Here is a 16,381-nt window from a genome sequence, read left to right as displayed (position 1 = left end):
CCAAATTTATTCTTGATTCTTGATTATACTTTTACCTTTTTCATTTAACAAAAATACACTTCAAACGATTGATAATAAAACATGTATAATCCAACCTTGCCATCCTAAATTAAGCTCTGTCCCGATTATCACATTTTCTTTGACAAATAATTGTTGTATGCCCATATATAGTCATGATGTGCCTACATATGGTCATGATGTGATGTCATCATGACCATATTTAGGCATGTTACATAAAATTTGATAGTCTTTAGAATTTGTGGTGTTTTGTTCAAGTGAAGTTCTTGTGAAGCGAAAAATTCTTCAGTCATGCGAAAGAAGGTGAACAATGATGGTGTTGTTTGAATTTCACACCATCCGCGTGTACTAAAGACAGCGTCAACTGAACTGTTGAATCTTAAATGTTCCTTCTTTTAGAAGGTTCAAACGAGTTGTTAGAATGTAAGCATCTTATATTTTCATTTTAATTTTTGGTTAACGTTATTTTTTCTGAAAAAAACCCCCCAGAAAACAAAAAACGTTGTTATGTGTTTTTGTGCTCGCCAAACAATCGACACAAATGTGCTGAAATGTGTTAGCCATCATCTCATTAAGAGGCTATCATGAGGCTTAACTTTTTAACATTCCCAGTTAAGGACATTTAAACTACCTGTTTCAATATACGTCTGTACATCGAACTGTATGTCATGGAGTGGAGTTGAATAGCTTAGTGGTTAAGATGCTTGCCTAATCCCAGGCCCTGGGTTCAATTCCTGTGGCGACAGGAATTTTTCTTACAACCCACTCACATCACGTTATTTCATCTATTCAAGAGGGCCCCTGAATATCAGCCGACCTCCTAAGATACGCTAGAAGGTCACCTCTATAAATATGGTTAAAAAAAGTTCCCCAAAACAGTCTTCCACAACAGCAACAGCAAAATATTTACGGTACTTTACTTTATGAATGGCAGATGGCGTTTGAGGAACCGATCAATCTAAGTATTCATTGTCATCATTGTAGGCCTATATTTTTTAACCTTAAGTCAACCAACGAGTACACCGTGAGGAAAGTAGCCTGGCCTACGTGAATAATGTAACGAAATTGTATTTAAAGCCACAATACTGTCTGGAGTAGAACTCTCCAAAATGTAGGCTACAATTCGTTAGTGTTGGTAGATAGAAGGCATGGTTTTGTCAAACTATGGATTATATTCAAATGACGGTTAAATACCATGATAGGGTACTATTCGCTAATTTCATCACGAACTCTTAGAAACGCAAATTTTAAGAATTATGAAAAGCATTAAATTCCAATTTAATTAATATTTAAGCATTGTTTAATAGGTACGTAATTGGAATATTCAAATCCATGCGTTGATACCCACTGCTTCCAATTTTTTGATTAAATAAATACACCATGATAAAAACAAAATAGTTAAAACCAAATAAAACGAACATCTTTAAAATGTGAAATCATGATAGCAGTACGATCATCAGACGTCCTGCTTGAAAGTAGACCTAAGTAAAATAAACGTTTGTGGGCTTCATAAATAAACATGATCGTGATGATATTACCGTTAACCAACGAAGTAGACTATGCTCAGGCCTGCATCTGTAGAATTTAATACCGTACTTTTGGGCGTACTTTATTAACACAAATTTCACATTACAGGTACATAAAGTCCCACCCTCATCATGGTCAATATGTATCTTATCATCGTCGAGTTTTAAACAATATTAACAACACAGTGGGTAATGACTCAAACTGTTATAGGCCTATTCTCTCTGATCTTACCTTCAAATGAGGATAAACAACGAAGTAAACCGAAGTAGTTGAAGGTTCCCAGTATGATACCAAGATGAGTTAAACTACTGTTATATGCAAAGACGGTTATACAATATGTACCACCAGTATCACATCTCTATCCACTCACAGTGAATGAAGCTCAATTTCATCTTCGCGGATCGGGTCGAAACTGGAGCTTGTAGGGAACACTAAAGTGAACGCCGTTGGCAACCGCTAAGTAAAACAGACACAAGTTATTTGCATTGTTGATATCCATGCACTATACGTGTTAGTTCATATCGATTGTCAAAAAGGCTTATCTGAATTAGTGTTTCTATGCTTTTTAGAAATACAAGAATTAAAGTATATTTATTTAGTTGCATATGCAACAACATTCTCTAACAACTTCCACACAATATTGGTTCACGATAAATAATAATACAATACAAAAAGATGTGGAATTTGCAGTTCTTATAGTTGATTCTGTATCCAATGTTCAATGTCACATATCCATATCACACTAGATAATAATACGATCATAACTAGATCATACCTACATATGTATGATTCCATATTTTATTATTATATCCCACGATGCATGGTATGTATGAATACATTATGAAATTTATAATTATTATTGGGTAGCAGTCGCAGTATAAATTAACGACACATCCTTTTCTGATGGTCATCATAATATCGTTATTAATTACACAAGAGTGAAAATGCAATAACCATAAAAAAGAAGATAATATTGTATGATAATTGTATCGTAAATCTTGATTATATTGAAAAGGATATATCTGTTACATAACCAACTTGTACATTGATAACTAATCACTGCAAACTTTCTATTTGAAATCGTAATAAGCCACTCTATTTCTTAAACTGCTAATGACCATTATGCCATTAGTGAGCATTATTAACAATGAATGTTGCAATACTAAATTTAAACGTATAGAAATAAATATATGCATTTCACGGCCAGTGCAAAACCAAATAAAACATGTCCTTCAAATTCTATGCGACATTGCCATCCTCAGATACCTGATTTGCGATGCACAATCTTGAAAGCTTCTAAAAGCTTAATGTACTAAAACCCCAAGGGGTTAAGTGCATCTCGAATCTGGTAAAGTGTTTACTTGTTTACTTACCGTACTTATTTACTTATGTCTCAAGAAATACAGGCCAGGCACACCGTGGCCTGTAGTAAAATTTAATTCTTGGAAGACGGCGTAATTTCAATATTTTGTCCTGTAAGTGTCCTATGAGAACCGTTTCATAAGCTTCACTCTTTGTTGGGGGAAGGGGGGGGGGGGGGTCCTGCCGAAGGAAGATCATGATCTATGTGATAAGAAGTTTTGAATAGAAGAAAAATTGAGGGCGTTTTCCGCGCGAATCGCTTGAGTTTGATTAGTAAGTTGAAGGCCGGGGAAATCCCCACCAACACCACGAGTCAGATGAAGCTTTGAAACAAGTTCATGACGTTAGTAATTATTACAGAAAGGTTATTATTTGTATGTAAGTTGCTAAAGACTAGCAATGTCATTAGCACACAGTCGTAGATATAAAGCATGTCGTTTTAGGCCTAGGCTAGGCCTGTGTTTGATGATGATAGAATAGTGGGAGCACTTAGCGAAGTAGTATTCTCCCTCGATTGAGGCGGGCATCATATTCTGTCTGGCCTAGCCTCCTAGGCCTAGAGGAGAAGTTTAAAACAAGTGAATTTTCCCTTTCCTACCTTGTAGAGGCTTATTTGGATTTAAAGTTTTGAACCAAAAATGTTATACAAGTAATATATCAATATATTTTTTTATTATTTCATAAAGGAGTGTGTGCTACAACAATACAATACCAGCCCACCATACAAAAATGGCAGACAATCAAGCTACAAGGGATGGTGATGAGTATGTTAATTGTCAGCTAATTATTGAACAATTTCTTATACAGTAGTGTTTACACCGAATAAATCCAATTCCAACCAATAATGGTCACCATTATCAAATGTTTTGTTACCAGTTATCTTTGATTTGCCAATGGATAAATGATGATGTTATACCACACTCATATAAGGGCATGATAATGATGATATCACACCATAATGTGTATTCTGTAACAATTGTATTTGGCGATTTCCATTTAAAAAAAAAAATGTAACAGGTTGATACTTTCATGAAAAAAAAAAAAAAATCTGCATTTCATTCTTTTTTATATTACAGGGATGAAGACACAGAAAACACTTTGAAGCTGCTTGTAGGTAAGTACAGTACTTGAGAAAATGTCCAGCTGAGCATTGAACAATGGAGATTCTTATAACTTTAAGCTGCGAGTTGCAACACCTTAAATAATACTCCAGGGGCGGATTTTGGGGAGGTCAAAAAAAAAGGGGAAAAAAGAAAAAAAAAAGAAAGAAAAATGATAGCCAGAACGCCTCAAATATTATTTTCGGGCGTCTAGAACACAAACATTTCACAGGGGCATGCCTCCGGACCCCCTAGGAAAGTGTTGTCTTGATCGGCCCAACTTTCGGCCCCCCCCCCCTTTTTGGACATCTCTATTTCATTTATTTCACTTGTAATTTGCAACTTAACTTAACTACTACAAGTGCAGAGACCAAGGAGGCCGTAGGCCTGTAATTAAGGTCCCCGGACTAATCTAATGACCTAACTAATAACAATAAATTAAAAGGATTAAATAATCGAGAAAAAAAAAGAAAAGAAGCCAAGCCGGGAAGATTTCAACAGATTGAACATGAGATATGATTTTGTTAATCCTAGTTATCAATTATTATTATTGTCTATTATTATTATTATTATTAATATTATTATTATTATTATTATTATTATTATTATTATTATAGTTGTTAGTATTACTATTATTATTATTATTATTAGTATTATTAATATCATTGTTATTGTTAGTATTAGTATTGTTATTTATTATTATTATAATAATAATAATTATTATTATTATTATTATTATTATTATTATATTGCTATTATTATTATCATTACTGATATTACTATTACATATATGGATCTGCCCCTGTATTCCCTCTCCAGTATAGTGGAATTTACATAGATTACTGAATAAAATTGTATGAAAGACAGACACAGAATGCAAATAGTTGTGATATGTTGTTTCCACAGCAACTGATTGCCACATTGGTTACATGGACAAAGATGCAGAGAGGTGCAATGACTCCCTGGAAACGTTTGAGGAAATTCTACAGCATGCAAAGAATAATAAGGTATAGTGCATTGAAAGTAAATTTCATGTGTTTGAAGCAGGAAATAATACATAGAATTTATGTATTATTATGTAAGCTCTTATTGAATTATTTACTACCAATTAACAAATCAAGACAAAACATAAAAAACTTTAATAAAAATGTTAAATGTTCATTTAAAAGTACCACATAAGTTATCAAGGGAAAAACTGGTTTTTAATATGTTTAATGGGCTTAGGGAATGAAGTTGTTTCAGCTGTGGGAATATAATCCTGTTGTTAAACAGATTGGAAGGCTCAACCACAAAGCTAAATGTCCAATTCTGTTATATAGTTGCTTCTTTTTATTTTGAAAGGTGGACATGATATTACTTGGAGGAGATTTATTTCATGAAAATAAACCATCTCGCAAGTCATTGCATGGGCTTATGGCTCTGATTCGTCAGTACTGCATGGGAGATCAACCAATCCAGATAGAGTTTCTCAGTGACCAGTGCGTCAACTTCGCTGCTTCAAAGTATGTAAAATTGACGAGATGACATTTATATTCTATTTATATTTTATTGAACATATTCATTCATTCATTTCAATGATTTATTTCAAAATCAAATCAGCATACAGAATAAAGTACATTAATTAGAGTAACATTGTAATATAAACATATTATTTAAATAAGCAGTTTTAAAATAAATTTAATGCATTAAATATTTATACAGGATAACATATCAGGAGGGTGCAACAATCTGTTTTACAACCAAAATTACAGTATATAAAATCAATTTTAAATACTGTTGACAGTCAACATGGGAAGGGTATGGGACATCCCCTGCCTCAATCCTTTCTCTGTCTAATTTCAGATGTTTCCTTGTCCCATTTCTTAGTATTCATTCACACTCTAATTCCAGGAATCATTCCTCCCAATTATTCATTCACCTCATTCACCTTATCTAATCATTTTGAATCACAGTCTAGAGCAATGTCCTCACTTTATGTGACAAATAAATGTGATATGCCCATATTTGGGTATAATGTGACATCATCATGCCCATATATGGGCACATCACACAAATTTGTCACATGAAATTTGATAGTGTGGCTAGAGCTTTAGCATTTACATTTTCATGGTAATCTTTTGCTAGGTTTCCACATGTGAATTATGAAGACCAGAACTTGAACATATCTATACCTATCTTTTCCATACATGGTAACCATGATGACCCAGCTGGTGTAAGTATACCCCATCCTCAATTCTTGTAGCAGTACTATTTGTAATGTTTCTGCTGTTGCTGTTGCTAACTAAGGCATTAGGGAAGTGCACTATTTTGATATATACATATATCAGCATATATCAATTTTAAATAGTTTTGCATTATGTGGCCGTTTGCTGTCTTATGGGTTTTTCCCATTTGCTTTTTAAAATTTAATATTGTTTTGTTTATTTTTTTTATGTGAATAAATATACCAGAACAGTTGTTGGTTATTTGTTAATGTTTTTATGAATTATGAATAAGGAAATTATTATTTTACTTTCATAGGTCTAGTATTTTGTTAACACCATTCTGTTTTTTATTAGTTAGGTAATTTGTGTGTATTAGATATTCTAAGTGTAGCTGGTCTGGTCAACTACTTTGGCAAAGCACCATCACTGGAATCTGTTGAAATTTCACCAATACTTTTACAGAAAGGAAGAACAAAGCTTGCTTTGTATGGCCTAGGTAAACCTATTTCAAAGTTTCATACATTTTTATATAATTTATAAGAGCAGCAAAGCTCAGTCGGCTAAACTGGTTGAAGCCGTTGGTCCTGTGTTCAATATGGCCCATGTGCACGTTACAGAATGCAGTACACTCTTCAGAAAAGAGTAGGGGATTGTCTCCCTGTGTACTGGCCAATTCACCACCACATTCCTATTTATTTTGTTTTGTATTGCACCTACAGGCAGCATTCGTGATGAGAGGTTACATCGTATGTTTCGCGACAAGAAGGTGTCCATGCTCCGTCCGCGAGAGGACAAAGATTTATGGTTCAACGTACTTGTCTTCCATCAGAACAGGTTCAGTATTTTTAACTTTCTGGCAATTATTATATTAACAAGATTACAGGGATCAGAGATGGCACGTTGCAGGAAAATTGAGGATGGTTTTGTGATGATGATGTGAAAAACATAGCATGAACTCTTGAATGGTAGCATTCATCAGTCAAATTGTGTGATGCAAACCATTTTGGAAAGTTACAACATTTATGACAATGATTTGACCATGGTACTGTGATAAGACAATATTTAGGCCTAGTGTAAAGATATTTTCCCATATGTTTTATAAATTTATGGTTTTATATACAGGTACTTCAATTCATAAATAATTGTGGAATTATTTCATCATCAGGTCAAAACATGGGGAGACAAACTATATACCCGAGCAGTTTCTTGACAACTTCCTTGACCTGGTCATCTGGGGTCATGAACATGAGTGCAAGATTGATCCATGCTGGAATCCAGAACGCAAGTTCTTCGTCAGTCAACCGGGAAGCTCAATAGCGACATCTCTAAGTGAAGGAGAATCCAAAGAGAAGTAAAGATGCCATTTAATTATGACACATGCATTTATAATTTAAAAAAAATGTATTTAATTCATTTATGTATGGGACTTCTACTTTGTGCTCTACAAGATTTCATTGCTATTAAAAGTATTTCTTTACATTTTCAGACATGTTTGCCTACTTGAGATTCGAGATAAAGCCATGAAGTGTACAAAAATTAAACTTGAAACTGTCCGTCAATTTTACCTGGAAGAAATATGCCTTAGCCAGACAAGTCTTGATCCTGCAGATAATGCAGACAAATTAAAAGCCTATTGCGAAGAAAGGGTTCGTATACAGTCCTTACATCTTATTCAAGATTATACCATCATAGACAGTACCGTATCAAAGAGGCTTGTTCAGGGCCTTACTGAAGGAAAATCGTTGCCCACTTTGGCATATTTGAAATTTTAAAGGAGTATTTGATGAGTGAAAGATCATAGCTGTTACGCCACTGATTGTGGATAATACGGGTAGCTGTATGTTTAACTCTTCAGACCTCCTTAGTGGTGGTAGAGAGTGGTTAAGAAGTCCAGTGGTGCCATAGATTACTAGGACCCTGGAAATAACAGTCATCCCACAATTGTTGATGGATTGATGACAGAGTTGGTGGGCATATTTTTTCCTTCTGGTGTAAATATTTGGTTTTTCTTTTTTAGGTTGAAGCACTAATAGACAGAGCAGCTGATGAGCACACTGGCCACCCTAAACAACCCAAGAAACCATTAATTCGACTTAAGGTACTGTACAGTTAAATATTGTCTTAAATAATCTTTGCTGTCTTATGATTTTTATTACTTCAAGATCCACTTAAAATTTGATTGGATTTATTCGGTGTAAACACCAAGGATAGCCCACGAAAGTCTAGAAGAAGACTTATTTCCAGTGGGGTCCTTCTGGTGGTGATTTGACAGTACACCGGGAGACAATCCCCTACTCTTTTCCGAAGAGTACTGGGTTCTTTAACCTGCACATGGGCCATAAATGCACACGGGACCAACAGCTTAAAAGTCTCATCTGAAAGATGGTGCGCTATTGTAACTTGTATTTCAGCCCTCTAACTGAAACACAAGGAGAGGCAGCGGTGAGAATTGATCCGGGGACCTAGAGATCTCTACGGTTGAGCGCACACACAGTGGCTACCACCTCTCAAAAAAATAAAAATAGTATGACAGTTACAGTGTATATCCGGCTTGTTCCTGCTTCTTGGGCCAAGACCCCAGTTCAAACCTGGCCAACATCAGGTTTTAAATGGAGTCGCTTGGCTCCTCGAATAACCCTCATATTGAGAGTTAGGCGAGTTGAGGACAATGATTGTATCCGCATGTGTCCATTTATATGTTGTAGTTAAGTCAAGTGGCGCTGCACTGCGGCTGACAAAGGTCCCAGGGGCCCAGCCTGAATTTCAGATTTTCATTTAGAATGAAGACCAATAAAGAATGATCAATATAATTATTGTTGTTATTAATATTGAAACACATGGATACTATAGATAAACTCAACCAAATTATCACCCAAAAAAAAAATATATATATATAATTAGACATGTTTATTCGCTGTTAGATTGATTACAGTGGTGGTTATGAAGTTATTAACATTACGAGATTTGGGCAGAAATATGTTGAGCGAGTTGCCAACCCAAAGGACATACTGGCATTCCACAGAAGGAAAATGCAACTTAACACGATGGGTAAGCAGCAAGTTTACTTTTACACTCCATCTTCTCAGCTACAATGATGTGTATGGTATTTGCATGCCTAAAATCACAATGCTTATACAGTATTGTAAATCTTAAAGCCCTGTCCAGACTACCTAATTTTCTTCGACAAAACCCTGATGTATACCCGTATATAGTCATGATGTGCCTAATGGTCATGATGTGCCCATATATAGTCATGATGTGCCTATATATGGTCATGATGTGCCCATATATAGTCATGATGTGCCTATATATGGTCATGATGTGCCCATATATAGTCATGATGTGCCTATATATGGTCATAATGTGATGTCATCATAACCATATTTAAGCATGACACACATTTTTGTCAAACAAAATTTGATAGTCGGGACAGATCTTTATAAACAACATGTAAAATAAGAATGTTCTGTCCACACTGTTTAGTTTGATTTACCATTGATTTCTTTTTAGGTAAAGTTACTAAAGCAGAATTAGATAAGTTTCTAAAGCCAGAGGGTTTGGACACATCAAGAGTCGAAGATCTTGTTAAAAAATACTTTCAAGATGCAGATGAGGTAATTGTACTTTCCATTAAAAATATTAGTTACTATAAAATTTACCTGTGCTAATTCTTATTACTAGGCTAAATTGAATGGTCACCCATTATGAACATTAAAAAATATAATAAATTACACTTTCTAAATTGTTTTCTTTAATTTCCACATAGAAAAATCAACTGTCTATATTGTCTGAGAAAGGATTAGGCAAAGCTGTCCAGGAATTTGTGGACAAAGAGGAGAAAGAAGCAATACCGGAGCTGGTGGGCTATCAATTAGAGAAGACTCAAGGATACCTCCGTAAACGTCAAACTAATGAAGAGTCCATAGAAGATGAGGTAGCAAATGCATTTTTTTTATTGCAGCTCCTTAAAGCTTCATTGAAGAAAATCTTGAATCTTTCTATTTGCAACCAATTGGTAGTAGACTAACCAATCCGATATGTTTAAACAATTCCTCTTGTATTAATAATTTGTTGGTTTCTTTAAAGATACAACATTTTAAGACAGAAAGACAAAAGATGTCCAAAGAAGAAGTTTTAGAAGAAGTTAGTCAGGTAAGCGGAACCCATTGTAATTGTTATCATTTTTTAAAAATAGTTGTGTTGATCTGTTGGTGCAGTGTGGCTGTGTGTATCGTTGTACTAGTAATGATGATTGATTTATCAGTTTCAGCAATTTTTAGCTCTAATGAAGAGCTCTAGAAACACTTGGCTCATTGAGTAATAGATCTTTTTTAGCTCTACTGCCCTCATTAGGCTGATTGATTAATAGTTGATCTCTTTCAACTCTACTGCCTTCATTGGAGCTTCCAAGATTACGAGAACTTGTTATATATACTGTAAAAGTTGATGTTATTGCTAAATTGAAATTATTGATCTGTCATTTAAAAAAAACTCTTAGTTTGTACTTTTATTTCGCAGGTCATGAAGAAGGTGCAAAATGATAGAGCAGCCAGAGGTGAAGAGTTACAAGGATTCAGTGATGAAAACTCGGGTTCAGAAAGTGAAAAAGTCAGCAAACGAGGAAGAGGCAGGGGTAGGGGTGCAAGGGGTGGTCGAGCATCACGGGGAGGACGAGGTGCACGTGCGTCAACATCAACTCGTGGGTCGTCTAGGGGTCGTGGACAAAAAGGTGTTGTGTCATCTGGCGGATCAGTCCTTGATGGTATGTCAATAATTCTCTGAATTAGATTTTTTCATAATCATTACACATAAATATAGAAGTTAACATTGCCATATTTGGTATTCTTTGCCTACAGCATTTAATGCCTCAAAAACCAAGGTTCGAGCCGGAACTATTCAATTTGAGGTACAGTATGCCAATATGGCAGTTTATTGTTTGAAAATTTGGTAAAGAAAAAAGACATCACATCTGTTATATTATCATACACAGAACCCATTACAGGCCCGTAGCCAGACTTCCAAGGGTGGGGGTGGGTCTTTTTTTAGCCAAAGGTGACCTTTTTATACGGGTGCCTCCGCGACCCAATGTGTACCGTAGGCACATGCTCTGTGGCATGTGCTGCTGTCTATGGCATGTGCTGCTGGGGGGGGGGGGGGTTTGGGGGCATCCTCACCCAGAAAATTTTTTAATCTAGAGGCTGTGAATGATGGTGTTTTTAGCATATAAAAGTTAAGGCTGACACCCTTGCATATGCTGAATATAATTATCATGATTCAAAGGTGTATACACAGGACGAGGTGATATTTTGACCATGATTCGCTGTAGAATCAAGATAGGCAAGAACATTCGACTGAACTAAAAGTTAATATCGGTGTCACTGCATGAGTCAACAAGGGTATGAGATGAATAAAAGGCATAATTAGGTGATGTCTTTGGCATTAAATCTACTCATTGAGTATGCTCGTCAGCTCATTTGGCCTGAGATAGATCCACAGGCCACAGGCTATAGGTCTACCAGCTCTGTGAGAAAAATATTTGACCTGGAAAAGGGTGACCCCAGCCGAGGGGGGGGGGGGTCGTCCGACCCCCCCTCTGGCTACGGGCCTGCATTGAATCAGCAATGTAGTTAGGGCTATTCTCAATATGTATAGATCAGTCAGCTATACTGGTGGTAGTATTATGTATGCCTTGAAACATGGGGTCTCTGGGTCTGCCCATCATTTCATTTGTGCCTCAGCTGAAGGGCTGATAGTGCTAACCAATCACAAAAGATATACAGTATAACGGGCATACACAATTGTGCTATAGATGATTTATTAGCTTCATTGAGGCTGGTTCACCCTCCCCCACTACTACCCCTCCCCACTACTACTGTACATTAAACTCAACATACATGCACATCCAGTATACAGTATATGTTTTCCAAAAACTGAAAGGTCCACTGATAATCTCAGATAAGAAAGTATAATACTGTACATACATAGTGCAAGTATTGAAATGCACGCCATGGTGCACAATGATATAATTAATATTGAAATATTGAATCCCAACTTGATGGCGTGTATTTCAATGCTTGGAGTATGTATTGTACTTTCTTACCAGTATATATAGTATATATCGCATTTTATCCCAATAAAATGGTACTGTACTTTTATCTTTATAGTGTTTTTTATTCATACAATTATTAACTTTGTATTCCAATCTTTCTAGGACTCTGGTTCTGAAGAGGAAACAAGGTTATCAGCAAGGAAAGGAAGGTGAATACACTATTGGTCTTTTTAAATGAAAGAATATCATACAATTATGCACTAGAGGTATATGTTCAAATTTTCTTGTGATTCTGTCTTAATTACAGAGCTAATAATAGAGAGGTGCCTATATTAATCAGTGATTCAGAGGTAAGTAATGCAGTTTCATAGACCATATATAGTACAGCCTGCCCTCACTCAGTACTATATATGATTTCTTTAGTTTACATAATGCATGGTAAGACTGTCATCTTTCTAGAGTATTAGAATGTAGTGAGAATGTAAACATCCTCAGTTGTCCAACCATTGATTGGTGATAGCATGCTCTGCCACATCAATCCCAGAACCAACTTCAACACTATCAGCAATAGATCTTTCACATTTGCAGCTACCACTCTCTGGGAGCTCTGCACCATTACATCTTAAGTAATCTTCTACAATATCGACTTTCAAAGCTAACATCAAAACATTATTTTTTAAGGAAAAAGCGCATTTGATTTTAACATTGTTTTATAATTTGAAGACATTGCCTACTGACCATTACAGGTATAGGGTGAGATGTTCTGGATATGTTGAAAGAATGGACGAAGGTATAAGGGAGAATGTTGTTCATGGGCAGCATAGAAGGGGTAAAAATGTACACCTCACTTTAGCACAGGATAGTGTTGAATAGAAGTATGCCATCAAATAACTGTGCATAATCCATGCATGCAAGCATAAATATATGATAATGATGATGTAAAACATTAATTTTCTTACTGTAGTAAAATTTGTTTACTATATGCAGCCTTGTTATAAATTCATTTTCTTGCTTATTGTTTCAGGATGACGATGATCACTTTTCAATGCAACGTACAACAAAGAAACGCAAGCGATGAAAGCAATTCTAAAAATGCATGTACATACTGCCCTCCTACTATGATAAGCTGTTCTACAGTACGATGAGATTGCAACATTTAACATATAATTGATGATTAATGAACCCTTGATGTGAATATGCCAAATGTAATGCTTGTGTTGCCCTCGAGCTATGGGAAGATATTCATGAAACTATATGATATACTGCACAATTCTGCAACTCGTGTTCATATATTCATGACCAATAAATCATCCCTTGAAGTATACATGAAGTTTTTAGATCAAGTCATGACTATGCTGCCCTCAATCTAGCTTACTATGCCAATCTGTGCATGATGGCATGTATAGCATTGGACTTGCTCCAAGTTTAATTTTTTCCCATATTACAGCGCCACCAGCAAGCAGTGACCAGAAATAACAAGGCTTAGCTAGTTGGTGGCATTGTTTGGGCTGTTTGGGCTGAAGTACAAGAAATAACAGCGTGGAGCCTAGGCTAGTACAATGTAAATAATAGTAGGCAACTACTATTCTAGGAAAGATGAAAATTAGTATTTCTGTATAGGAACAAGCTCTGTACTAACTGTGACTTTTGTAATGGAGAATGGATTACAGTACTAGCAAGAGGTTAGTTCCTAGATTTGGAAATTGTGCCGATTTCTGGGAGACTTGTGGAGAAAATGCTTTATCATATTTTATAGAGTACTACAGTGTTACGTCATGATACCACTTGATATTACTCCGTTGCTATTGGTGACACAATGCGTTCAACCGGATGCTATTTTCTTCACTGACAAACCATTGATCCCAATAATTATTAAGATGTTGTATATTTGTAAAATATAATGCGAGCTTTTTTGTTTTTAGTACATCTGTATGAGGTTGAAAAATTCTACTAATTATTACAATGCTTACAACATGGTAGTGTTTATATACGGTATATAAATAAACATTCTAGAAAATCGATGAGATTGGTTAGTTGATTGAAATGTTTTTATTATTTTCAAAATAATAATTTTAACAACAATCACACATTGATACACAAATTATAAAAGGTGTTTAAACCTGAAATTCCTCATTTTTACATTTCCAAAATTAATCTTTATAGTGTGGCTCTTGAGATGCACTCATTGCTCCCCAAAGGAGACATAGGGTTGTACACTACACTACACTAAACATATAATTTACTAGTCTCTAACATCTATATACTGTAATAACTTCAGAAGTTTGTAAATTTTACACTTTGCAATCCTAGGTTGAAGACAACTAGACCTATCCACTGATCTCTCTTATAATAGCTGGATTGCTCATCGGCCAATCATTGTAGAGAAAAAAGTGAAGCCACCGACACCATATACAAGAGTCAAAGTGACGTACCAGTAGACAAGTTTCTTTTAGCATTTGTTTAAATTATGATTGAAAATATCACGTCTTGCAATACTTTTTAATAATAAATTTAAACAAAGAAATTGTTCATATCCTCTAACCACCCAATGCGCCTTTTACTGCGGTTTTCAAAAGCGCTAGCGAACATTGCGTTGTTGATGGTTCTATTGTTTTGCTTTGTGATGACGTTTTTGTGATGTTTCAGGCTCCCCTACATGGAGCCGTTGGCTTCACTAAAACAGGCCAATGAACAATCCAGCTATTATAGTAAAGATCAGTAGACCTATCTAGTTAGGCTACTTCCAGGTGGTCCTCATGTATAAGTTTACTACATCTTGTTTAATTTATGTAATGTTTTTTCTTGGGAAATCTTTGGTCGATATCACACACAGTTTTATGCCCTTTCTAATCCAATATTTTTGAAATAAAATAAAAGTACAAAAAGGAAAAATCTTTAAGGGTTGTTTTACATTTTATATAGCACTTAACACTGAAACCAGGTACTGGTGAATGAACAGCTTGGGATAAACCTCCCCACCCCCCCCCCCCCCCCCAGCTTTAGGTTGAAAGCCTGAGCTACAACTGTAACTACTATTTAAACTAGTATTATTACATTACCTGGAACATCATAATAGATGTTGTATAACCTAGTAAGTAAGTAGTTTCAATAATAATGAACTGCCTCAATTTATCACTTAAACTCAGTGGCGGACCGTCAAGTCAAGCAAGGTATGCAGTGCATACCCTGGCTAAAACAAATTTTTTAAAAAATATAGTAGTACAGTTTCTCTGTTTTATTTAGCATTCTTAGTCAAAATCTTCTATATAAACCTTTATTTTTTTTAGTGGATTGCTACACTTCATTGCAATAGCAGTTTTTCAATGTTTGGCCTACTTTAGTATCTAGGATAAATCACAGCCGGGCCTATCACGTTGTACTCTCAGCTGCTTAGAATTTCCGCATGGCTGGTTTTCAACATATCAGCCAATCACGTCTTCAGTGAGTCAATAGGAGTCAGAGCATACCCTGCAACGCTTAAATTTGCTATTGCGACAACCGTGTGATGGCGTCAGAATAGGCAATTTAACACTGGAATGGATGAAGTGCTTCAACGAGTATGTGCGCATGCTCTTCTCGCAAATCAGGACCTCCACTGCCGATCGGTTATTCTATCTACAGGCCTAATCTCAATGATTAAAGTTTAAATAAATCTGCATACATATGACCGTTATAGAAGAAATTTTGAATTATGATTACTGTATTTGAATTGAAATTTGTTAAAATACAGGAATTGGAATTCTTTTGAAGAAAAGATACAATCATGCCGGTATTAAAAATAACATACCGGTACATTTGTATTTTGACTGAAGAATGCAATCTGACTGTACAGTAGTAGGCTTACAAACATTTCCTACTAGCAGGCCCTAGCATCAGTGGCGTAGGGGTCTTGAAATGGAAGGGAGCTGATGGGATGTGAAGGTGGGGGATTGGTGATTAGGCGAGGGGGATAACTCTCAAAATAAGGTGATTTGAGGGGATTTTTAACTACTTGAGCATGTTTTGTGGGCGGGGTGCGACTGAGAGATGGGCGAGTATTTTTTTTTTCGTTGGGGGGGGGGGCATGCGCGTCCCTCGCACATCCTAGATATGCCAATACCTAGCATACCCTGCAATTTACC

General features: G+C 35.7%; 1 protein-coding gene across 4 annotated transcripts; it reads left to right on the top strand.

Annotated features, from left to right (window-relative positions):
• Window positions 1–422: 422 nt before the first annotated feature.
• LOC117103741 (double-strand break repair protein MRE11-like) lies at window positions 423–14,281 on the top strand. 4 transcript variants are annotated; one of them, XM_033244351.1, is made up of 20 exons: window positions 423–441; window positions 3,594–3,671; window positions 3,984–4,021; window positions 4,914–5,014; window positions 5,349–5,509; window positions 6,132–6,219; window positions 6,566–6,707; window positions 6,931–7,045; window positions 7,377–7,562; window positions 7,698–7,857; window positions 8,229–8,309; window positions 9,133–9,259; window positions 9,722–9,825; window positions 9,978–10,145; window positions 10,298–10,363; window positions 10,730–10,973; window positions 11,068–11,117; window positions 12,423–12,469; window positions 12,568–12,610; window positions 13,285–14,281. In XM_033244351.1, coding segments are annotated over exons 1-20 (2,055 nt in total). In that variant the 5' UTR covers window positions 423–439; the 3' UTR covers window positions 13,339–14,281. The 4 variants fall into 4 exon arrangements, with proteins under 4 accessions (XP_033100242.1, XP_033100240.1, XP_033100239.1 ...); XM_033244349.1 differs by lacking the exon at window positions 423–441 and adding an exon at window positions 3,149–3,250; XM_033244348.1 differs by lacking the exon at window positions 423–441 and adding an exon at window positions 3,189–3,271.
• The last annotated feature ends 2,100 nt before the right edge of the window (window positions 14,282–16,381 follow it).

The sequence above is a fragment of the Anneissia japonica genome, unplaced genomic scaffold, assembly GCF_011630105.1.
Source record: "Anneissia japonica isolate Jap-2015-1 unplaced genomic scaffold, ASM1163010v1 scaffold287925_len434832_cov202, whole genome shotgun sequence".
Taxonomy (NCBI): domain Eukaryota; kingdom Metazoa; phylum Echinodermata; class Crinoidea; order Comatulida; family Comatulidae; genus Anneissia; species Anneissia japonica.
This window is presented reverse-complemented; position numbering and strand designations above follow the sequence as displayed.

What these genes read in the sequence shown, in the direction of transcription:
- LOC117103741 (XM_033244348.1), top strand. Translation starts at nt 3,246, where the DNA reads ATGACGTTAGTAATTATTACAGAAAG. An exon ending in AGCATGCAAAGAATAATAAG is followed by an intron (nt 5,015 to 5,348) that starts GTATAGTGCATT and finishes TTATTTTGAAAG; the next exon opens with GTGGACATGATATTACTTGG. An exon ending in CCGGAACTATTCAATTTGAG is followed by an intron (nt 11,118 to 12,422) that starts GTACAGTATGCC and finishes CAATCTTTCTAG; the next exon opens with GACTCTGGTTCTGAAGAGGA.